We start from the raw sequence: 26012 nt of genomic DNA, 5'->3' as shown, positions 1-26012 counted from the left end.
ATCAATTTATTACGATTTTTTGTTGAAAGTAGTTGTGTTTAGCGTTATAGTATTTTCCCTGGTTTTTGTTTTGGTTATACCCTTTCAACTAACCCCGTACAAAAAGAGTTCCATGTAATATCTAATGTTTTTGAAATCTTATTTAAGATTTAAAAATTCACTTCAAAAGTCAACTTCATAACTCAATAACGAGTGTACGGAGCTAATAACCTGGTTTAGTTCTGATTTTTAGTTAATTTTTAAAAAATAATATGCTTATTGGATCTCTTCACACATCAGTTTAGGTTTTTTTAAATACTTCAGTATACTAAGTCAAAACTAAGCCAGATAGAGAACTGAACCACTTTCACCAAGAAGTAAAAGACAATAAATTTGGAACTTATAAATACCATATAAATTAACTGTCCGCATAGTTTGTATGAATATTTTTATCAATTATTTCCAATGTACTTACCTATGTAGAAAGAAGTTCAATTTAAACAATTTTAACTTTGCTATTATCCATATACACTATTAATTTTAATTTCATAATTTCGAGTGTAATAATGCATACACAGTGCATCTAGTCACAGGATTGGATAAAAATATTTCCAACCGTAACAACCTTGCTAAAGAATCAGATATCCCTTGCAGACACTATTTACCTCAAGTATCGTTAGTAAATTAAAATTAAATAGGCACATACTTTTTTCTGTACATAATGGCATAACAACAGTAGGAAAGTTTATTAATTTTATCTAATATCTTATATAGTTATACATAATTCATTGACTTAGTTACGTAAAACATCATGGTTGACTTATTTAAAAAAAATAATACTGGGATATCAAATACCAAAATCAATAAAATTGTAAAATTTATCACATCTTTAATTGCCTTGTAATGTCTTTTAATGCAAATAATAATAACGTGAATAAATGTTAACATTACTGTTTTGGCAAAACTATAATCATAATAATATATATTATAATATGTACTTACTAGATAAATACTACAAAACAGACTATTGTATTGGAAATCAGTGGAAGAAAATTTACAAAAGCCTGATGCGTTCTGGATAACGCTAGAAATTCATCAAAATCAGGAAAAGATAGTAATAGTAAACTCAACCTATCTATTACTATTCAATTTATTGATGGCTTACGTTAATTGACTTAGAAATGGAAGCTGGATTTGTTGATAAATCTTCTGCCACTTATTGTGCGTTATTCTGTAAGTTTGATACAAAATCCGTTTATTCGTTGTTATAAATTTCAGGGTCATTAACAATTACTCACTATAACTACTATACGGCATGCGAAAAATGTTTCCTACAGTACAAAATCTGATTGGTTCTACTATTCATTAATTTCGATGCTCTTTATGGTAATTGTCATATTTTACTAGCGTCATAGCCTTTCATTTACATTAGTAAAATGTATTGTAGATATAGTCTGGTACACTTATTTTGATTTTAACCTTTTGCTTACATTAACCGTATAATTTGAAAAGGTTTTTCGATATATCGAAACTATAACGAGGATATGTGCTATACTACATACCCAAGAATTACATACCAGACAATACCAGTCCAAAAAAGTAATTCTTAAAAATATTAGCTTGTCACAGTGATTTTTATTGAAACTAAAATCTTTTCGGTAACGTTTCTAAGAACACTTGTACTGACCGATACTAATTTAATGACAGAGACGGTACATTTTAGATGGCTACGTTTTAATCTTACGATTTCCTTTATAATGTCCGTTTTTCTTCCATCCATTCCCTTGGGGTGCGTCTCCGTTCATTGATCGCGATAGGAATGATGTCGTCTGACCTTTAGATTCAAATAAAACATCTGAATCCGTTTCAGTTTCTGACACGTCTTTACCCGTAACTGGAAAGACGAAAGTTTCATAATGTTAATTATGAAAAGGATAACAGGAATTTTCGTAAAGTAGTTACATTTACTTATGTTTGTTTATTATATTAAAATACTAGATGAAAACCCGGCTTCGCTCGGGTGAAATGTGGGTAGATATTTCTGTATGACTACATGGTATATTAAAAGTAAGCAAGGCATAGATTTGTAAAGTTTCGTTCATTGTGTTTAATAAATATAGTAAATAAAAAGTGCAAAAGTTTTTATACAAATAATTTTTATTTTTTTGTAAAACTTTAAGTTGTGCTAAAAAGCAAATTAATAAAAAAAATTGCCAAATTTGTCTTGCAATCGGTCAATTTCTGGTTTAAAGGAAAAACACATACTCTTTTATCATAAAGTGTCAAAAACAATATTTTCGCGAAACGTCAACGACCAAAGAAAATGCTAGTGAAATTAAAATATGGTGACTGCGGTTCGTTTGTCAGTGTCATTAGAATTTAACGAAATACTCCATAATCCGAATTTGGCGGATATATGTTGTCGACTCGAAATCAATATTTTTTTATGTTTTGTTAATCACATACGGCCTTATTACAAAAAGATAAATCTGGTTTAGCACTAGTAATAAACCATTCACCAATGTATTCCTTATTACAAAATGAAGTTTATCTCTAAATCGTGATTCGTCTATGGTCTAAAGTTAGACCTGCGATGCCCCTAGTTTAACAGTGGTCTAAATGCAAAAATACAAACTCCATTTTAAAAATTCTATTGTTGTAGTTTTTGGAAAAATATTTTAACTAAATTAAAAATATATTAACTAAAAATATTTAAAGCAAATTTTACGACAATAAAAACATATAAAAGACGTTAATTGTTATTTTTTCACTCATTTGACTTTGAAATAGTCATCATTCGAACGATCCAATAAAAATATCTCGCCGTTCCTTTTCTCCGTATAGGACTCCTACTTGTAATTTAAAACTGATTTTCAGCCTAATAGTACATTAATAAATATTATATATTAATGAAATAGTTATAATGAAGATATAGATAAATAGAAATAAATTTATTTTTAGTTTATGCATTTTTCTTTGAACTAATATTATTTTTGATCTTTTCAGTTTTCTGGTAAAATGGAACGTAATTGTACGGTGACAGACATGAGTGACTGATTTCTGTATGGAATACATAATGAACGATTTAACTGTAGTACTAAGTAGTCCTCTGTTAGATCTGGATTCGTAATAATGTTAGGTTTATTCCAAGTATTAACTTTAGGAATGGTTTAAACCACGACCATTTAGACCACGTTTCGTCCGAGTTTTAACAGATTTTTTGTAATAAGACCGATAAGGTTTCGTTCGAGTCTACCGTACCCCTTGACGGAATTATTACTATAGATTTACTTTATATACATAACTAGATTGCTTCGTAAGCTGTGTTTTGGTTGTAGGAAGATTAGGCATATTACAGGATAAGAAGCAAGACATCGCAGGCTGAAATGGCACTGCATGAGTCTTGTCGCGGGTATGTACTATGGATTTCAACATGATATCCATAGTGCTGTTAGTGTATAAACGATGGTTATCACTAGGCGGCCCCAATCAGCTTATTTGCCATGCTAATGAAACAAAAAAAATATTAACCATTGTGTAAGTAAAAAATTGTAGTAAATCGGAAGCAACTGAAAAGAGAGTGCAGATGTATATAGATAGACTAAGAAACCATTCTTACCAGTTATCACTTATATTCTGCTGAATGAAATGTGTATGGTTGATGATTCGGTTTGGCAATTTGAAGCAGTTATCATGTTGATCAAAATATTATAAAAATCAGCCATCAGAAAATAAGTGAAATACTTTTTACGAATAACGACTATACCTGATACCTACTTAAGAATGGCCATCTGGTCATACTAGCGGGCATGTTATTCATTGAAGTATTAGGCTATCGTCAGGACCTGTAGCACTGCGACCCACATAGATCTATTGGGCTATTGGGTGTTAGGGCGGGTGTACACTCACAGGGCGCGTCGTCGTGCGCGGCGAGCGGCAGCAGGCGGTACTTGGGGCGCGAGCGCGGGCGCGGCGCACACGTGCGGCGAGCGGCGCGCGCGCAGCCCCAGCAGCACGCGCCCGCGCTCACCAGCGCCGCCACCAGCCCCAGGCTCGCGTACACCACCGACCAGTCTGCACGCGACCGATCAAATGTTATTGGGGAGAAGGAGATTGTTAGTAACGGGAACTAGTAACTCCCATTGCTAGCAATATACCATGTTAGGTCGACCTCCATGCGGTTCTCCCTGGAAACCATCGTAATAAATTAATGGTGAATTTGTCACGATGGGCTAATTGACCTGACCTCATGCTCATCTTATCATCCTCCAATGGTCCTCCGCCAGCGTAACCGTTAGCGCAGGCGGGTGTACCACTCAATAAGCATTCACAAAAAAAAACACATTATTTAACATAAGTCTCGGCCTCGGTAGTCTAGCGGTTTAACTCTTTACTTCCGAACGTCGCGGGTAAATAGTCATAGTTGTAGTTATCGCAGTCGGACATCGCGTCGGTATCGAACTGCGTGAACATAATAATAAAAACGAAGGGATAAAATATATATAAGCGAGTAGTGGTAGTTACCGCAGTCGGGCATCGCGTCGGGATCGAACTGCGTGAAGAGGCTCTGCATCCAGAAGGCGTCGCAGTGGCAGGTGCGCGTGGCGCGGTCGCAGGCGCCGCGGCCCGAGCACGCACTCAGGCACGCCACCGCGCGCACGCGCACTCCGCCGCCGCCGCCCCCCCCGCCACCGCCGCCCGCCGCCGCGCTCGCCGCCCGCGACAGCGGCAGCGCCGCCGCACCCTCCATCGCTTTACCCTGTCGTCGTCACACCCAAATCGCTTTCTTACTTCACTATATACAGGGTTAGCCGGTGATATTAAAAGATGATACAGGCCAAATTTTGTTAAGACGATGACATAAAAATACGTTGGAAGGTATATTTTGAAAAACTTATGAATGAAGAGAATCTGTGGGTGATCCTACAAAAGATGTATCGGTAAACATCGGTGTAGTAAATGAGATTGGTATGGATGAAGTAAGGAAAGCAGTGAAAAGTATGAAGAATGGGAAAGCTGTTGGGCCAGATGGCATACCAGCAGAAGTCTGGAAATTATTAGGAGAAGATGGATGCAAGTGGTTAGCCCTAGTGCCCATTTTTAAGAATAAGGGTGATGTACTGGATTGCAATAATTATCGAGGAATAAAGCGCAAATTGCAATAATTATAGAGAAGCGATTTTATTTATTTTTTATTTAAACTCTTTATTGCACCAGACAAAGAAAACACACAAAATGATATAATACATAAACTGATACAAAAGGCGGTCTTATCGCTAAGCAATCTCTTCCAGACTACCAGTAGAGAAAGTAACATTAAGATAAGAAAATAGTAGGTGGTGCACGTAATGAACATAAATATATCTATTAATATATATAATAAAGTATAAACATACATATACTGTATATATGAAGGGAACTATGAGACAAAGAGGACAATATGAACTTAAAGGGAAAGAAAGTGGGATTTGACAGAGACTTTGAAACTAGCAAGTGACTGAATGCTCCGAATGCAAGGGGGGAGTGCGTTCCATAACCTGACAGCCTGGACAGAAAAGAATTTAGAATAGAAGGAAGTGGAATGAGAGGGATATCTGAGAAGGAGGTTGTTAACATTACGCGACGGATAGCTACTGTTCTCACTGAGAAATGTGAAACTGTCTTTTAGATAATCAGGAGTGTGGGGGTTAAAGAGAATGTTGTAAAGGAGTGATAGGATGTGTAAGTTGCGACGAAGACGGATAGGGAGCCACTTGAGTTGAGTACGATAATGGGAAATATGATCATATTTGCGCAGACCAAATATGAAACGTATACATAAATTTTGAAGTCGCTCAAGTTTATTTAGTTGCTCTTCAGTGAGATCTAAATAGCAGGAGTCTGCGTAATCGAGGATAGGAAGAAGTAAGGAGTGAGCAAGTGCAATTTTGGTTTCAAAAGGGAGAAAGTTACGCAATCTGTTCAAGCTACCTGCTGCCGCAAACATTTTTTTGCTGACCTCGGAGATTTGATGGGACCAAGACAAAGTACAGTCAAACACAACGCCAAGATTTCTTACAGATTTCTTGTATTCAATAAGGACTCCATCAAAGACTACAGGTGGAAGGTCATTCCAAGATATTTGCGAAATATATCTGGAGCTACCTATAATGATGACATGTGTCTTCGAGGGGTTCACAACAAGGCCGTAAGACTTACTCCAGGCAGATATACGGGCGAGGTCATCATTAATTGTGGAAATGGCTTGAGAAATATCTACCAAGGTAGCCCCTGAGTGTAGATTTGGAGATCGTCTGCATAAAGATGGTAGGAAGATTGAAGTGTAGAAGTGATAGAGCCAATAAACAAAGCGAATAATAGAGGAGATAAGACACCACCCTGAGGCACGCCAGCTGACGTAAGGCACCAAGTAGACAAAGCGTCATCGATGCGAATACGCTGTCATCGATGCGACGCCCCAACAGGTAACTACGAAACCAATCAATTGCCGTTGGAGATAAGTTGAGAGAGGACAACAAACCTAATAGGATATCAAAATCCACAGTATTAAAAGCATTACTGAAATCAAGTAATGTGAGAACAGTAAGCTGAGAGTTCTCCATAGCAAGACGAATGTCGTCAGATATTTTCATAAGAGCGGTAGTCGTACTATGACCAGGGCGGAAACCAGATTGTAAAGGATTTAGAAGGTTATGTCTGGTTAGGAATGAATTAAGCTTTTGTTGGACTAAACGTTCAAAGGCTTTGGATAGGAAAGGGAGAATGGAAATAGGACGATAATCTGCGAATGAGGTAGGAATGTTCTTTTTGGGTAGAGGAATAATGTGAGCATCTTTCCATTTGGAAGGAAAGACGCCGGAGGATAGAGATCTATTAAAAATAAAAGTAATGGAGGGCAAAATGATATCAAGATTAGGAATGATCATATTGCGATTGCGTGATGAGACTTGTTCGGACATCGTCGGCTGGCCGGACTGGAGAGACTTTTATATTTCAACTATTACATCTCACTTACAGTCCATAAAACAATCTTTTAATCTAAAAATCCTTAGTTTAGGACCCTACAAGACTAGTATCACTCAAAACCCGTTTGAATTTATGCCAGGCCGAAGTACCACAGATGCAATATTTGCACTGCGCCAGCTGTGTGAAAAATACAGACGTGCTCACAAGAACTTGCACATGGTGTTTGTGGACCTGGAAAAGGCGTACGATAAAGTACCCAGACCGGTTTTGTGGTGGTCCCTGAATGATAGAGGAGTGCCAGTGAAGTATGTGGAGTTGATTCGTGCTATGTACAGTCAACCTCGTACATACGTTCGGTCGGCCGCGAGAAATACCAGCGAGTTCAGTGTGTCTGTAGGCTTGCATCAGGGATCGGCTTTAAGCCCGTACCCCTTTTTGTTGATAATGGATGCCTTGACGTTGGAGATACAAGAAGAGGCACCCTGGTGCATGCTATTTGCAGATGACATTGTGCTCGTTGGTGAGGAGGGAGCTGAGATACAGAGTAGATTGGCGATGTGGCAGCAAAAGCTGGAAAGTGGTGGCTCAAAGATTAGTAATTCCAAAACGGAATACATGTTTTGCGACTTTGGCGGTCTTTCTGGCTCTGCAGCCATATCACTAAATGGAGCTCCATTGCCGATCTGCTCCGATTTCCGGTATTTAGGTTCACTCCTCCAAAGCAATGGCCAATTAGACCGAACCATAAAGCACAGGATTAACTCAGATTGGATGAAGTGGCGGCAGGTTACGGCGACGACGTGCAACACACGAGTTCCCCCTTAAACTTAAGGGCAAAATTTACAAGACCATGATCCTGCCTGCTATTTTGTATGGATCAGAGTGCTGGCCCATAAAAGCGACGGATGAGAGACAGTCGTCTCTCATCCGTCGCCTTTATGGGCCTTTCGCATGCAACTGAAATACGAATGTTGAGATGGATGTGTGGTGTGACGAGGATAGACAAGATAAAGAATGAATACATCAGAGTAAGTATGAAAGTGGCACCGATGTCGGAGAGGTTAAAGAGTAATCGTCTATCGTGGTATGGGCATGTAATGCATAGGAATGACGATCATATCCTAATGACGGTGTTACATATGAATGTGGATGGTTATAAGGGTAGAGGAAAACCGAAAACGAGATGGATGGACTGTGTGAAAGATGATATGGTGAGAAAAGGAGTAAATAACGGGATGACTGCGAACAGAGATGAATGGAAGAGAAAAACATATTACGCCGACCCCAAATAAATGGGATAAGGAAGAAGCAGATGATGATACAGGGTTAGCCGGAACATGGTATACCACCCCACAGGGATAAAAGTATCCATTTTTTTTATAGAGTCGTTTGGACTATTGTCAGGTATTTGGACCTGTAGCACTGCGACCTACATAGATTTATAGTGCTCTACTGAAAGTACCCATTCTAACGAGAAACTTTTGTTGAAATTGAAACTATATATTTTTTTTCGAGAAAAAACCGGTTCATGTTTGTTATATAAAAATTTTATGACGACAAAAGACACAGCCCTTACAATAGGTGTCAACAGCAGTAACATAATAAAAAAATATGTAACGACATTGATAGCTTTTATGAATGAAAAACGGAGCTTTATATTTATGGTTGAATACCAAAGTATAGGTTTGTCGATTCTTTGTAATAAATGATACAGGTTTATTTTTGTATGAAAAAAAAGTAATCTCTTTCAGATGGATGAGCAAAAAGGAACACATCCAATATTACATTTCTTATGCATCCGGAATAGAAAATAAACGGACGCGAAATGAGTTATATTCTATTAAGCGTAAGTCTTACCTCCTTCGACAAGAAAAAGATGAGTTGTGTATTTCCAGAATCCACTTGACCTCTAACTGCACTGATATTGACTTTTATGTCGTCCTTCAATAACAATGTCATTTTTTGTACAAGAGAGTCTAGTTGGCTTTGTGTAAATGTTGAGACAGGTATATTCAGTGTCATCTCTAGTAGACTTGTCTCCAGTGGGTCAGGTTTGACTTGCACGCTCACAGTGTCACGATCCGACTCGCCTTGATCGTCAGTTACGGTCAGCTCAAATACATATCTACCAGGTTCTATATCTGTTAGCTGAAAATTATTAATGGTTTTCTTGATGTCTTATTTTATTCTTGACAGCCTCGATGTTCTAATAGTTTAGAACACCGTTCATGCTCGCGGGTTCGAATTTAAAAACATACAATATACAAATATTATGTATGCATTTATTATAGATATTATGCATGCATTTACAAAAAAATTACGTATTTGTCAATTTTTATCAGTTATTTAGCACTAATTGTACAAGTTACCTAGTTTGGGACTAAATGACACTGTGTAAATAGGTTATTATTTATTTCTAAGTTCGATTACAAATTATCATCTATATTTCATTTAAGATTCGGTTTCACAAAAAATCTGTTAGCTAAAAAGGAAAAACCTTTTATATTCAAACAAAAACTAACTTAATTCAGAACTGGTGACGATATAACCAACAATACATAGAAATTCATCATTTTGATTGAACATATGAACATAGTGTGTACCTCCTCATTTTCAGAGAGACACGATATACAATAAATGTTTTACCAATTCTGATCAACATAATTTACTAAGCTCTCTTACCATTAGTACAGGTTCCGTGTCCGATTTAAGTATGACAGTACCAGCGGCTAAGCCAGACCCTGATCGCGACCATTTCCACGTGACTATCCGAAAGTCGTCCGATGACCTCGAACCGTTAAGGATCAGCACAGATATGGGTAGATTTAACACTTGATCTCCTCCGGCGTCTGCTTTTGGTGGACTGTTTTTATCTGCCATAATATAACTTACATATAATGTAGAACTAAGTAGAATGCGTCGTTATGGCCATTTGAATTGTTATACTTACGATTATTATATTGCCAATGTGATTACCATATACTCAAATAAACAAAAAAAATCATAAATATATGTTAATAGGTATAATTCGTACAAATTAATAATCGTTATACGTTGACCGAGACATTATTAAAGAATGAAAGAAATATCATATCGATACATCGATTATAATTATCGGCGTGACTACATTGAGGTAAGTAATGTCATTAGTGTACAATAACGAACTAACGTCTACTAATATTTTATATAGAAAATATTTATATTTATTATTCTTTTTTATATACGTGTGTGTGTCAAATACACGGTAGTGTATGTTATTTTTTTTTATTGATTTAAAGTATTATTTAAGCATAAATTTAAAAAAATATGCGTTCTGCACTCCTCTATGTAAACTATAAATGTGCGAAATTTCATACTCCTCTTTCCGCGCAATTTTCGTAAAAAGGAGTACTTTTGCTTCACGTATTAATATATACATTATAAAGTAACTTACTTTGAGTTACGGTGACTGATACGTTGTTACTAGCGGAGTTTCCGTTATCGTCCAGAACAGTCAGCGAGAACATGTATTGCCCCTTAGTGAGGGCCGTAGCGTTGGCTACAGATTCGTTAAAGTTGATTATGTTAGAGTTAGTGGGGCCGGACAAGCAACGCCAAGTGTATGCAACGATCTTGTGGTCGTCGTGCGAACCGGTACCGTTCAATGTTATCCATGTTTGAGGTAGAGATATGAACTGTAATTATAAAATCATTTAATAGATAGCTACATTAGATCTAAGTGTATGTTGCACGATGTTTTAAAAACAAGTAAAAATCGCTTAAAACGAAGTAGTATATCGTACAAATTCTACATCAATGTATCTACATGATTTTGAAAACCAATCATCTATTGACGGAATATATTTTGACCGCTTTTCAGTTTTCATCTGCCTCCTACCTCTATATTGTAACATATAGATTTTTATAATGAAATTTATATTTTTTGATGGCTTTGGTGGTCTGTCTAGTGGTTTAGCTTACTGCCTTACTTTTAATGGTCGCGGGTTTTTTATAAGTTTGTATCGGTCTTGGTATTTTCTATATATAAAAAAAATCTATGCATTTGTATCAGTTGTGAGTACTAGACTCACAACACAAACTCTAGCTAGCTATGTGAATTGTCCTGAGCTTATTATTATTTGTTATTGTTATAATTTATTAGGATTTTGAATTCTGTAGTACTGTAGTTGATAAGGCAAAGCTATAGCTTATATAGCTAAAACTATATAATTAATAAATTATATATGAGCACCCTAGTGTACTTGTGTGAGAATGCAGTTATCAGTATCAATGTATTTGTTCGCACCAAATTCATTAGTGGCATTTAGATAGCCAATATTTATACTGTTATCGTAACTTATTTAGAATAAAGGTTTAGATAAGTTTTTTATTTGTATTAATATTAGGAAAATAATTTAACAGATATAATATAAATAAACTAATACTTAATTTATTAATAGATATGTAAATAATATGAAACAAAGTGTTTTTCGTATGGATTTTCATATAGGTTTCATTGTAATTTTGATATTATTATGGAAGCTATACCTATAAATTTATGCATTCATGTGTTATATTAAAAAAACTTGTCCTAACTGACTGATCTCTTAACCGCGTTAACTTTTTTGTATTTGGCGTGTGTTTTATCGAATTTAGTCGTTTCGTAATACGATGCGAAAATAAATTTGTATTAAATAAGATGCCCGCATACTCTTTTTTATTACAACACATGAAAGATTAAATCAATGAAATCATTTATTCGTGTAGTTTTTAGCCGCTAATCAACGTAAAGTTTTTTGTATTCATATTTGGACGGTAGAGCGTCCAATCAGTATACACATTCGATTGAGAATAACTGGCAGGTACTCAATTGGTTTTTTTTAAAGCTTTTTTTTAAAAACGTTATTTATGTTTATTTTTACATTATAGTTGTCTATGTCTAACATTAAAGGAAAATCCCGTGCATGAATAACTATTGCCATGCACGTTTGTTGTTATTATATTATTTATAAAAACATGATAAAGATGACGTTTATTAATGTGGCATATTCACACAATTGTTTATTATACTGTACGTAACTGTATCAAATAACAATACTAAAAATAGCAACACTATCATATCAGGTATTGCAAAAATAATACACTTACCATATCAGAACCGGCATCCGCTACAGGTGGTGTGTTTGTTGGTGGTTTCACGAAAACATGCACTTCAGCAGTAGAAAACTGACCTGATGAATCTGTTACTTTCAACACAAACGTATACACACCCTCAGATAAGTTGGATAGCTGAAAATAGTAATAAGAATACAAAATAGCAACTTATGTGAACAAGATATTATTAATAGTATGATGATAGTAATAATTAAAGGGAATGTGTACCGTAAATATAAATAACATTATTATCTATCAATGTTAATAATATTGTGTTATTTGTCATAGGTTGCTAACAAATCTTACTAACTTCAAATTGAAGTATTTTAAAGATTGTATTGGACATCTTTGCTTATATACTAAATAATGAAAAAACTGTTCAAAATTTTATATATATTATTATTATAATTCCAAACCCAAAAAAGTAAGATCACATGCTGCTAGAATATTAATTATGATGATTGGATAAGATTCAGTTAGTTTAGTAATAAAATGTAACTTGTATGTATTGATGTTTCAATACTCACATACCTGTAAGTAAGGTGAGTGTGTGTTCTGCATATCTACAGCTTTGTTTTCATCTTCCGTCGACTTAGTCCATTCCCATGACGTAATCTCGTGGTCGTCCGTGGACAAACTCCCGTTCAACGTGAGATTATTATTTGGCAAGTATATTATTACATCTTGGCCTGTCAGATACAAACAATGTCAAGAATTTTTTTTCTCCTCCTCTATCTTTGGCTTTGCCTTCGCATTTAGCCAAATATCAAAGTTAAGGAAATATGTCAAGAGTTGAGCATATTAGAAGTTCTAGATTGTGTTACAAACTGACATTCATAACAAATTTAAAGTCACACCTAGATGTTTTGTTTAATCACCAGCAAATACCATTCCCAAAAGTATTAATATCAGGCAGACATTTGACTGCATAATGTTACATTATACCGAACTCTAATCAATAGGATTCCGAGTGATTAAGGGATTGACATTTCTATTTTGTCTTAACTAATGTTTACCTGACCTGCACAACTTTGTCTGCAATACACTTACTCGACATTTATCAATATAGAAATAGAAATAATCTTTATTCAAATAAACTTAATACAAGCACTTTTGAATAGTCAAGTATTTTGATTCTACCGCTTATTCGGAATGCAGATTCATCACAAGAAGAATAAGCAAGAAACTTGTGTGTTGCTCTTTTAAATAAATATTGATTTACTTATATTTAATTAATAACAAGGATTAGGCATGCGATAATCAACATAGAAACCGCTACGCACTTAATCTCTGTTCAATCAGATAACATTGTCAGCGCTATGAATTTTAAGTTAGATATTTTATACAAAAACATTATAATCATTTATAAATTCTTCAATTTTATAATAAGTTTTTTTACAAAGAAAATATTTTATGACACATTTGAATTTTTGTTGTAAAACCTTACGCAATTTCCATAAAACGAATTACTAACTTTCGTCAAAGCACTTAGGTAAAACTAGTTTGTTGACATTACGTAAGTTTTTATTAGTGTAATCACCTACTTTTTTAAAACTGTTAATGTTTTTCCTGGCATACATAATATTTTCGTAGATGTATTGAGAAACAACGGTGAGGATATTTGATTCTTTAAAACATTCATGCAAAGACTCCCTGGAACCCATACCGTAAATGGAGCGGATGGCCCTCTTTTGCAAAGTAAATACTGTATTTATATCAGCTGCTTTACCCCATAATAAATTACCGTATGACTGATAATGCTATGAAAATAGCTAAAATACACGAGTTTAGCCGTTGCCACGTCTGTTAATTCTCTAATTCTTCTTACCGCATAAGCTGCAGAATTAAGTCTATTCGCCAATTTAGAAATATGAGCACCCCATACAAGAAATACAGTACACAAGAAATCAAAACAAGAAATACTATATGTTATTCTGATGTATAAGCTATATTACTGTAAAGTTAAATCCGTTTAGTATGTTTTGCATGAAAGAGTAACAAACATCCATCCATTTATAATATTAATAAGATAAAATTCGTAAAACATAATTTATAAACATTCTATAGAATTTATTACTTTATTTATACATTTTATTGCACCAGAACAAAAAAAATATACGAATTAATATAAATATATATATATATATATATATATATATACAATCATAGATACAACGGCAGCCTTTAGGTAGACGGTGAAGGTATATGAAAAAGAGTAGGTGGTGCAAATCACAACACTATATTAGTTATATATAAATAATACTAGCAAATATACATAAATTTAATAATACACATATCCATGAAAAATTTGAAGGAAAGAAAGGGATTACAAAAAAAGGAAAAATAGAATTAAAGGGAAAGGAAATGAGATTTTACTGATCCTTTAAAGCTAGCAAGAGATTGAGCGCACCAAATAGAAGCAGGAAGCGAGTTCCACAACCTATCAGTCTGAACAGAAAATGGTTTTGAATAAAAGGAAGTGGAATGAATGGGAATTCTAAGACGGAGATTGTTTACGCTACGCAAGGAATGACAACTGTTCTCACTGAGAAATAGGAAGCAGTTTTTAAGGTAATCAGGAGTAGCAGGATTAAAAATGTTGTAGTAATAAGACAAAAGACTTGGTAAAACGGAGAAAATATATTAATAATAGACAACTAACATATTAGGAACAGAATGAATTGAAGTATCAAACAAGAATCTAAAGAAGGAACTATAAATATAATTTTTAAAATACAAATTTAGATATAAAAACACATTACTTAGCCACTTCAGTTGAATACGAAACTGGGAAATGTGATCATATTTGCGAAGACCAAATATGAAGCGAATACATAAATTTTGAAGACGCCGAAGTTTGTTTAATTGTCAAGGATTTTGATCAAGGATTGATTAATAGTCAAGAATAGGAAGGAGCAAGGAATGTGCAAGTGCAATTTTGGTGTCAAGGGGAAGAAAGTTACGTAATCTGTTCAAGGCACCTGTTGCTGTAAACAACTTCCTACTAACCTCGGAGATTTGATGAGACCAAGACAAAGTATTATCAAAGATAATACCAAGATTTTTAACAAACTTACTGTATTCCATTAAAACCCCATCGAAAACCACAGGCGGAAGGTCATTATAAGTAATTTTTGAAATATACCTCGGGCTACCAATAATAATGACTTGGGTCTTCGAGGGGTTTACATCGAGACCGTAAAATTTGCTCCAAACAGATAGACGAGCAAGATCTTCGTTAACATTTACAATGGCTTGAGTAATATCAACCAGGGTTGCTGGAGAATAAATTTGGAGATCATCTGCATAAAGATGGTAGGAAGATTGAAGTTTAGAAGTGATTGAGCTAATAAATAAGACCAATAAAAGAGGAGATAAGACACCACCCTGAGGAACGCCAGCAGACGTGACGCACCATGCAGACAGAACGTCATCAATGCGAATGCGCTACTGACGCCCCAACAGGTAACTACGAAACCAGTCAATTGCCATTGGAGATATGTTGAGAGAGGATAATAGACCTAATAAAACATCAAAATCTACAGTATTAAAAGCATTACTGAAGTCAAGTAAAGTGAGAACAGTAAGTTGAGAGATTATAATATTTTTTTACCTGCATTGGCTTCAGGAGGATAGTCTGTGTGGTTTAGAACAGTAATATTAGCTGTGGTTGAATTCTTGACATGGTCAGAGTCCTCAACTGTTAATTTGAATGTATAGACACCAGGCTGTTTTAGATCTTTCAGCACTAAAGTGGGTATATCTTCAAGTGGTGGTTGGAATCCTATAGGTCCAGAAGTTAAATCCCAATGCCATGATATTATCTGAACATCATCCTGTACAGAAAGAATAACATTCACTTCAACTTATACAACCATATACACCTTAATATATAATAAAAACAGGCATCCTGATGTCACATAAAACTAAGATTTGTGTTACATTTTAAACTTTTAAATGGCTCAAGATCACAGATAAGAGAATATTTGCATATTCAAAACAAAATGAAGCACTTGGGAATAATCAAACCTCTCTGAAAGTATTAATTTAATACTTAATCAAATGTAAAGTATGCACTAAAATAACTAACAAGTATGTACAAATATGGAATAAAGTATTTAGTATTACCTTGCTAGCACTGCCATCAAGTACAGCACCAGAATTGGGTAGTTTCACAGTTTGTGTCTGTGGTGTAATTACTACTACTGGTGGCGTATTTTTTCGGACTTTAGGCAATACTGTCACAGTAGCATATTCCTCTCCATATGAATCAGTGCCATTAACTGTCACTTTAAATCTGTATTGTCCTTCGGTGAGATCCGTAAGTTTAACAGTAGCACCATCTTGATGCATATTTCCTAGAGAACAATCAATTCCAATTAAGAACTCTTTATTGCAACTAATTATTGCTATGTTATATATTAATATTATATAAATAATTTACCAGTAAAACCACCCTTTGACTGATCTACTAAGGTCCACACATAGTTGTAATGTCTATTACTTGTTTTTTCATTGGGTATTGTATAAGCCGCTAAAGTCACTTCATTGTCTGGCAATTGAACCTATAATATATGAAATATTTTACACAAAAAACTAATGGCTACAATACTATCAGATATTAATACATTATAATAAATCATACCTCTTTATCTGATACAGAAACAGTTAAATTTTGTATGGTTTTAGGAGATGAAGTGTCAGTTTTTAAGTTATCATTTTTTGAATCAGGAATTATTTCATCACTTTTTTTAATTGAATCAATAGGTATTGTGGGTCCCTTTGAATATGGCCGTATTGGTACACAAGAGCTTTGTATAAGCTCTGTACCTGGCACACACTTACAGATACCATGACCTCCTTTTAGTCCAATTGGTATACAATCTGAATTGATTGGACAATCACCAGCACCCATATCACATGGTACATTTTCAAGATAATTTGTTGAGTCCATTATCATGTCACTGTCACTAGATTCTCTAAATTTATTATAATTGTTCCCTTCACTCTCTTCCATATTTGGCAAATTGTTAATGAAGTGGGACAAGAAATTTGAGTCTTCAACTTCAGATAGCATTTCATTGTGATGATTTGAATAAGGTGCATAGAGTGATTCTTCTTCAGGTGAGAAATTGTTGCTGACTTCTGAATAACTAGATAGATCTAATATGTCCGACCAATTTTCTGTGAACCAAATTTAAATTTCCATCATATATGTATGAGTATCACGGTATATAGACCTAAAATATACATATATATAATTCACAGAAAGGAACGAAATTTAATTATAATTGACAGTTTTTGTGGTCTAGTAGTTTAGCATACTGCTTTGCTTCCAATATTCACAGATTCAATATCTTACATGGTACCAACATTTGTATTCATGAGTATGATTATTTATATTGGACAGTATATGTTCTACATAGAAAATATACGTATATTTTAAAAAGATCAGTATATCTATGAGTTATCACAAGATCAGTTCAGCTTGGGATTAGACAGAGCCCTGTGAATTGCACTGATTTATAAAAAATAAAAAATGCCAAATATCTAAATTTACACATTAATTTACATTTGTATGAATACAGATGTTTGTTGAATCAAACAGTCAGGTAGAAAATTTTATACACAAATTTATATATAATAATAAAGATAATTTATTTAACAAGGTTGGTAGTTTGGTTAATTGTTGTTCCTTTGTATGACTTTTTGTAGCATTCACTTAAGTAACATGAAATATATTACTTAGAAATAAACAAAATAACTTTTATTTATATATAACAATGCTACAAAAACACAATACAGTTTAAGTTACTAATATATGGTATACAAATATAGACATCATATTTATGAGACTAGAATTTTCAATATAATTATTAATAATAATGAGATGCAAAAGAAGCCTAAGATGTCAACAATAAGAGAAGTCATTAATTATTATTATTGGTTAAAAACAATATTGAGTATTGAATTTTTTATAATATTTACCATTAGGTAGAACAGGTTTAACTAATATCATTGAAAGATGTGCATCCCATTTGCGATTACCAGGAGTCTTCGGTAGTGGCAAGCACAGCTCATCACTGACACATTCGACATGGAAACATCTTGAGTCGACAATGAATACAATATTACATGTCTCACTAAGACAACATGCCATTACACATTGAGGGAGACCTTTTATCCCAGTCTTCTCTGTGTAGTTTCCAGCAGTAAGGTTCCCTAATAAAAGAAACATTAATTTTAAATGAATTATACAAAAGATTTTTTGTATTTTTTGTATATACATCTATGAATTACTGAAAAAAACAACTGTGTATTTTCTAATACATAGCAATTAAATCAATGTTCTCAAATGATTTAGCAAAGTAGTGATATAGCGCGTGGCCTTACCTACGGGAGCATAATTCACAAAATTTTTTGGAAATAATTTGGGGCATTTATTGTTTTCATATTTATCACTCCATGGCTTATTATATTGTGAAAAAGATATTCTTACATTAAAAATGCACAGCAATATAATTAAACCACAATAATTCCAAACACAATTATTCATATTTTAAAACTATAAATTAGAATCGTCTGATGAAATTATTAATTAGAGCGGATGGAACATCGAGTTCAGCCAATTCCGCTAATGCTATCAGTCTGCAAATCCTGGTGTTTGTAGATAAACTTTTACGTGGGTGTTTAAACTGGGGTCGTTTGACTATTTAATATAATTTACAACATAAATATGCAATGTATAGGTTTCATATTGATATATTGAAAACTGAAACACAAATGACGATTGATGATTGTATTATAGTAGAATACAACACAATTTCAAATTTTCAAAGACAAACATCACAGAGCAGACTACCTCAAACACCAAAGCAGTATTGCAAGTTGCAATACCCTGGACTACCAGAATCAAGTCCCGAATACCTAAATCTGTCGTTAAGCACTGCCTCCTCCCGTCCCAGTTTCTAGGTATATGGTAGATGTAATTTTCTAAAATAATTCTCATAAAATTTACCAACCTTTTCTTTTCCTGTCCCCCAGACGGGGCTGTCTATTTTAGATATACTTAAAAAGAGTCTAACATCCAAATTATCTTTACTTATTAGTAACGATAATTTGAGAGAGAGAGACTCTTTTGAGAGATTATCTAAGCATTATCTAATAAGATAACGCTTAGATAATCTTAAATTTCAGTCCATTAATTTTTCCCCAAATTTTGGGTAATAGCCAAAATCAAAATAAATCACAGATCATACTATATAAAGTCATGTCAGTAAACAATTTGACAATCAGAATTTCTACCACAGATGACATATGCAAAATAGTGTTGTAAAAAGGAAATGTAATCCATAACATACTTATCTATGTAATTGGAATGGCAACGGTCTACGGCTTACTTGATGGTAAGCGCTAGCCGCCTCTTACACATATACAATAACAGCAGTACAGATATCACGTTATTACATGTTAACGTGATGTTCATGCACTACGAACATCACGTTAACATGTAATAACGTACTATCACTAATACTATGACATTCTAGAGCGTTGTAACTTCACTGCTCAATCTGCATCCTATGACTGAAACATACTTTATAAAACAAGTCAGCGAAACAGCGGTGGCTTTCTGCTATAATAGAAACAACTATGATGACGAATAAAAGTATGTTCACAACTCCATCTGGCAACTCTATTTGCTGAATAAACATTGATTTGCAAGGGTATAATAGGTCCTCGGTAGCTCAGGAGTCGAATACGTGTCGTACAGAGAAGATATCCAAATTGATGTTGTTCACATGTAATGAGATTCGCGAATTTACTAAGACGATGCGCCTGCCGGTGTTACAGATATAATAAGCCATAGTGCATACTGCTTTTCCTATGCAATTGTGTTGCATATTAAGGGTATATAAAAACGAGCAATAGAAAAGTTAATGTAAAAAATTCCATGACGAAACGCTGAGGTACCTATGCAAACAACTTACTACAGTCTAAATCTGGATTTGCATAGGAAATGCTGACCATAATAGCAATAAAAGGAAATTATGTAAGTCAAACCATGTGGCTTGGATTTTTTTAATGCAATTGTATTCCAGGTGAATCACGGAAATACAATTTCTATTACTATTATTAAAAAGGTATGGCTAATATCATTGTAGACATTATATTCTTATGCTCATAAAGATGCAGATGTATTCATTGGAATTATTTTTTTAATTAAAATTGTTTTAAAATACTACGCCATTACATTCTATAGGTACTGTTATCATTGTAACGATTGAACGACTTCATACTTAAGTATTTTCAAACCGTAAACTTTAATCAAAGTGTTTAAGTACCAATTTTCAATATTAGTACGAATGCCAATTTAGTAGGCGTAACATCTATAATAAAAATGGGTGCTGGACAAATAGGCGGCATAGCCACAATGCGTAAATTATCATAATTTATTATTTTGGTTACTGCAAATACTAAATTAAAATAAGTTACATTTTATATTTTATAATTAATTTTGCAGTGGATATTGATTTCAAAAATGCAGCAGGTTTTATTGGTGTGCAGGCCGATTTAACAGAAGCACAATATATTGTAAGTTGATAATGATTATAAAAGGAAGTAGTAAATACTTAGATGCTGAATAATTTTTGTTTATGCAAATTTAATATATACGAGTATAGGTATATCTAATAATGAACACGTTACTGATTTAATATTGTTCAGATTGAATTATTACGAATGGCATTTCGTCGGTTAAATTGAAAATGACACTATTCAGAATGTACATCTTTTACAAGACAAGCATTTAAAGTTTTTAAATTTATTTAAATTATTATTTTTTCCTTAAAGTTTTAACAAAAATTTACACAGAAGTATTATAAATAGTTTTAAAAGTATTTAGACAATGATTAAGATGACGTGGTTAATTTAATTGACTTATATAAAAGGAAGCAATTCTAGCTTCTAATTTTGAAAAATATCATTTTTCTATTTAATCAACGATTTGTTGTTTCGTTTTGTAACTAGTACATTACGTGAAAATGGCTACACAGTTGATATTTAGTTTCTTCTTTAACTAGACAGAAATTTAGCACTGCAGTAAGCAAGTAAGATATTTTAATTTCAAAATATTCATCCTTCTGTTTAGGTACATTTCTTATCTCATGCAATGATGTTCTGCGTTGGCGCACTCATAGAAGCTCATGTGGTCCTAACACCGGCTAGCTGTGTATTTGGAGAAAGGTATAAATTTGATGTTATCGGTGGCACGCATAATTTTTTGGAGTTTGCCGGCGTTAATCGTTTAGTACATCATCTTTGTATTCACAGAGGTAAGATTTTTTTGATTACGTATATCTTAATTTTCATAACGTAGTGAAAAATTTGTATTTTTTAAACTATTCACATATTACCTAGATTTTATAATGTAAGTTTGTGGAAATTTTAGGGTATAATCACACACGACGATGGATAGAATGTTCTCCAGACAATGTGGCATTATTGGTATTAAATCAGCAATTTTCATTTCACAAACGCGAACTTGGCTCTGATTTCGTGATAAACAGAGTAAGATATGGTACCTCGGCTCCAAAGGACGACCATCGTATCGGTGACTCAAGTTGTCGTTATTATGGCTGGGGGAGTAGGCGAAATGTGAGTAAACGTACTCACATTGCTAAGTAATATACTTATAGAAATGCAAGTTTCTTTGTAAATACAAACATAATACACTCAGACTAATACTTATGAATTCACATGTTTGCATCATGCAAGGAATCAAACCCGTGACCATCGGACGTAAAATGAAACACCTAGAGCACCAAAGCCGTAAATATGCGCTGTATAAGAAATAGTATTAAATTATAACAAATGTCCTATAACTATATGCCAGTATTACTGTTTTCTATGTAGTACATTATGTAAATCTTCCGAGTCAACAAAATTGGAATCGATCGGTAGTATGGATGTTTTTTGTTGATCTTTCACCCTAAAACTGTTCAGCTATAGATTTGATTGATAATATATTGATATATATTGTCTGGTCGGGAACTGATATATGATGTAGGTGGTAAAAAATATTATTTCTCCTACTACTCCTACTATAGTGAGTTTCTTACAGGGGTATTTAATACCACTGCTGATACATCTTCGCCGTGTTGATGTGATACTTGCACGCTCTGAGAATTGTCCTCAAATATGGAATTACAATAACAAATACCTTTGCGTTCAGCAACCGCCTTGCAAGGTTTGACTTATTTATTCTATACTTATGTCTATTTAATATGTATCAATCAACAAACGATTATGAATTTTTTAGAACTTTCGAAAGCATTAGCGATTCACATATGCAGTATAAATCACACGACCAGCGTGAAGTGTAAAATGAGAACTATTAAAGTAAAATAAGCAAAATAAAATAAAATGCCTCTATGTAGTACTCTATGAGTTGGTAGACGAAAAAAAAATCTCTCGCGTATTTTTGGAGTTGCATATTTAAACATTTATAAATCTAGGCGTAATATGTGTATATTGTATATAATATGAACCTTTGTTTATATCATAACAGAATAGATTTTATATTATTTGGCGATAGCATGCATTATTATAGGTAATTATAAAAAAGTTTTGTACGCACAATTGCGTCATTTATTTATACCGGAAGTGCATTACGTACATTTAAGTATACAAAACCAGAGACTTCATTCGCAATAGTCTGCATCTTATTGTTGCTGTTGTTTGATGTAATTGTTATATTTATCTTTTAATATTTATGTTTTAGTCTGAGAAATTTGGAGCATTATGTCCAGTAAGTATTTAAGTTATTAAACAAAATTACCAAAAATACTGAATTATTCATCTATATTATGACTGCAAAAGTATGTTTGTAATTTTTTCACTATTAAACGACTAAAGGGTCTTTCTCTTTAGTCGTTTAATAGTGAAAATTTTAAACTTTTAAAACGAAGGAAGTTAGGAGGAAAAAATATTATTTTAAAAATCAGGCGAAATTGCAAGTGAGAGCACTTTTTCTATATCTTTTTTCAACCGCAATGAGACTGTATGTCTTCTACAGAGGCATCTTTGAATCTCTCAGCAGTATTAACTGAAGCAATTGTTATTTTAATCTATCTAAGTATATTTCTTGCTATATAATGAAGCACTTGTTTTACCTATTCCTGCACAGAAGGAAGAGACATGAAAGTAAAAATATTCCTAACAAAGAATCGTAATATGTGACTTTATACTATGTGCGTTTATACATGGTGCGGGTGCCATTTGTCTGTATTTGTAGACTAGAACATTCTGGCTGGGTTAAATTTAAGTTACTTCAGTTATTAATGATTTAATATATAACGAATCTGGTACAGCCTAAATACTAAGTCATAATTTGTAAATCGCAGCAACTTTCAAAAGTGAAACGAAACGTTACTGAAACTGTCACTTGTACCATGCTACAGCGCAAATGGTATAGTGAACAACAATTTGTTATACATTGGTCACTAAGCAAGCTAGTTTTTTAAAAAAGAAATACCTATACCTAATAATGGAAACCCAGAAACTTCCACTTTTTATAAATGCAAGTATTAGAGAATTTTGTAAGTCATAACCTTTAAGATGTCACTGCTTACGAATTTAATTATAGAAATTGGATAGTTCTATTCTACCGTTATAAAATATAGATGGCATTTTTTTAAACATTGTGGAATTATTTATTCAAGATTATATTTTTTTTTAATGTTTTCCAAAACTAATGAATAATAATTATAACTAAGGCTTAATAGTGAAGCTGCAAGCATTGTAACAATAATACAGGTTGAATATTGCAACAATTAATTTTGTTTTCAATATTACAAAATAATGAAATTTTGTAACATCAAAAACAAAGAACTCATGTAATTATATTTTACAGGATGACTTAGGAACAATTATTGTGTGTTCGGGATTTGTCCAGGGTATGATGACTTCTCGTCTGGTAGATCGACCATGTGGTGTGGGATTTCTTGATTTAAGCAAATATAATAAATTTCTTACATGCGGTGTGGATGATTCAAGAGATGTGATCGATCATGATGACTTTATGACATTTGATTTCACAACCAATCCACCAACACCATCCTTAATAGTACCACCGGTTTTGCTCGAGGAAAATATTACAAGTGACCGTTAATAAATAATTATACAAAAAATAAATGTGTAATTAACCTCTAATTAATCTGTATTTCTTAATACAATCTTTTACACACATTCTGTTTATCCTTCTCCTTTCCCTTACAGCTAGTCACATTTTTAGGACTCCCAGGGAAGGGGCTTCCTAATGGACGTCATATATATCGCAATTTCATTCAGTATTTTAATTGATTTGAAAGTCTTAAAACTCACCTTTAGAAAATTAATGTTAATTGTATCGGGATATTCGGAACGCATATTGATTCCTATTTAGTATGTAGCTTAAACTAAAAAGAAAGTTTAGATTGTTATACCTACATTACTTTTTAAATTCGCATCAAATAGGTCACAAAAAGTTCGAATAGGAGATTGTACAGTTCCAGACAATATCTTATATTTGGCGTACCTCAAGTTCTCCGTTCGTACCTACACTCTTCTTGATATATGTAAACAGTCTATGTAATATGAAAATACAAAATGGAGGCTAGACTATTAGCAGAAAAGGGTATCTGCCAAATAGCCTTGCCAAATAGATTGGTTGGACTACAATATATTGACATTAAATTTGAATAAAATGCAATATATAATTTTTTCATGAGAAATAACTTACAACCTAACATAAATTTTACATTGAGAATGCTTACTTGTGATGTTTCTGGATTTAATAACTGCAACTGTTTTGTTCTTTCTAAGGTAGATAGTCTTAGGTACCTTGGAATTGTAATAGATCAAAATTTGAATTGGAAACAACATATTAAAACTATAAATTGATCGAATGCGAAAACTTATACCGCTTTTTAAAAGAATTAGATATCTAAAAGATAAAAAGGTTAGTAAAACTGTGTACATAGCTCTGTGTCAGTCTAAATGGCATTTCAGTATGGGGAGGTGCCAGAAAAAGTACTCTTTTGAAAATATAAAGGGCCCAAAGCTGTATTCTGAAAGTGATAAATTTTAAGCATTTTAGATATTCAACAACGGAATCTTATTGATAATCGAAATAGTATCTTATTGATAAAATTCATTGTATATTCTATTTATACAAATCCCATTAAATAATCATGTATTTGTCTACGTAAATATATATTGGGTATAGAAATATACTGTAAAAGATAACTATATATGTGTGTATGTATATATATATACATACACACATTATACATATATATATATTCAAAACATAGAAATAGTAAATATATTGTTATTATTAATAAATTGTCTGGTAGTAGTTATTAAGTTTCTTTTTATGAATTAGTCTGTAATCTATTTGTTATTTACCCCTTTGGACGATCACACGCTTATATCATGTTGTATGTAAACAGTAATAGAATGTAAAAATCAACTGTAAGTGAATACAATAGGGCCTTAGTAAAAACTAGCACAGGGGGTAGTTTTCTTTCTTTGGTACTGGTACTGCCGTATGCTTAGTTAAATATGTACCTACTATAATTCTTCAAAATAAGGATTGTGTCCAATTTAACATACAAATTATTATCTAACTACTTAGAATTGATAATTGTTTCATCAACATGCATTTAATACGGACTTAAATTTATTTTGTTACCGCACTGTCGTTTATATTTGTTTGTTGTTTAATATTATTTAAATTGTTTAACTATAAACTAAACGTGTACAAAACGCTGCTGTATTTACTAAGCAATTTTATTTTTGTAACAATAATGTCGAGGCTGTACTAAATATTATTAGTAAAGTAAGTAAAACGTAAATAAGGTAAAGAAAATATAAGACAAGCACTCACCACCAAT

The 26012-nt window shown here is 33.2% G+C and overlaps 2 protein-coding genes across 3 annotated transcripts; one reads left to right on the top strand and one right to left on the bottom strand.

Moving 5' to 3' along the window:
• Positions 1-337: 337 nt before the first annotated feature.
• LOC131847176 (dyslexia-associated protein KIAA0319) lies at positions 338-18845 on the bottom strand. The gene is made up of 14 exons (XM_059196656.1): positions 18472-18845; positions 18067-18300; positions 16724-17262; positions 16523-16643; positions 16207-16436; positions 15692-15914; positions 12610-12767; positions 12073-12213; positions 10379-10619; positions 9628-9818; positions 8803-9093; positions 4504-4738; positions 3889-4053; positions 338-1873 (listed from the first exon to the last, which is right to left on the bottom strand). The coding sequence occupies exons 1-14, from the start codon at positions 18632-18634 to the stop codon at positions 1707-1709; spliced, it is 3099 nt and encodes a 1032-aa protein (XP_059052639.1). The 5' UTR covers positions 18635-18845; the 3' UTR covers positions 338-1706.
• A 1631-nt stretch (positions 18846-20476) lies between these two features.
• LOC131847101 (uncharacterized) lies at positions 20477-24291 on the top strand. Of its 2 annotated transcripts, XM_059196565.1 has the most exons (7): positions 20477-20513; positions 20600-20670; positions 21227-21410; positions 21527-21732; positions 22199-22324; positions 22859-22885; positions 23990-24291. In XM_059196565.1, the coding sequence occupies exons 1-7, from the start codon at positions 20477-20479 to the stop codon at positions 24245-24247; spliced, it is 909 nt and encodes a 302-aa protein (XP_059052548.1). In that variant the 3' UTR covers positions 24248-24291. The 2 variants fall into 2 exon arrangements, 1 of the variants encoding a protein (XP_059052548.1); XR_009357699.1 differs by lacking the exons at positions 20477-20513; positions 20600-20670; positions 21227-21410; ... (1 more) ...; positions 22199-22324; positions 22859-22885 and adding an exon at positions 23505-23675 and having other exon boundaries at positions 23990-24077.
• Positions 24292-26012: the final 1721 nt, after the last annotated feature.

Source organism: Achroia grisella, unplaced genomic scaffold (assembly GCF_030625045.1).
Source record: "Achroia grisella isolate CSIRO2021 unplaced genomic scaffold, CSIRO_AGI_Agris_v1 utg516, whole genome shotgun sequence".
In the NCBI taxonomy this organism is placed as follows: domain Eukaryota; kingdom Metazoa; phylum Arthropoda; class Insecta; order Lepidoptera; family Pyralidae; genus Achroia; species Achroia grisella.
Note: the sequence above shows the minus strand (reverse complement) of the source record. Positions and strands in the feature narration are given on the sequence as shown.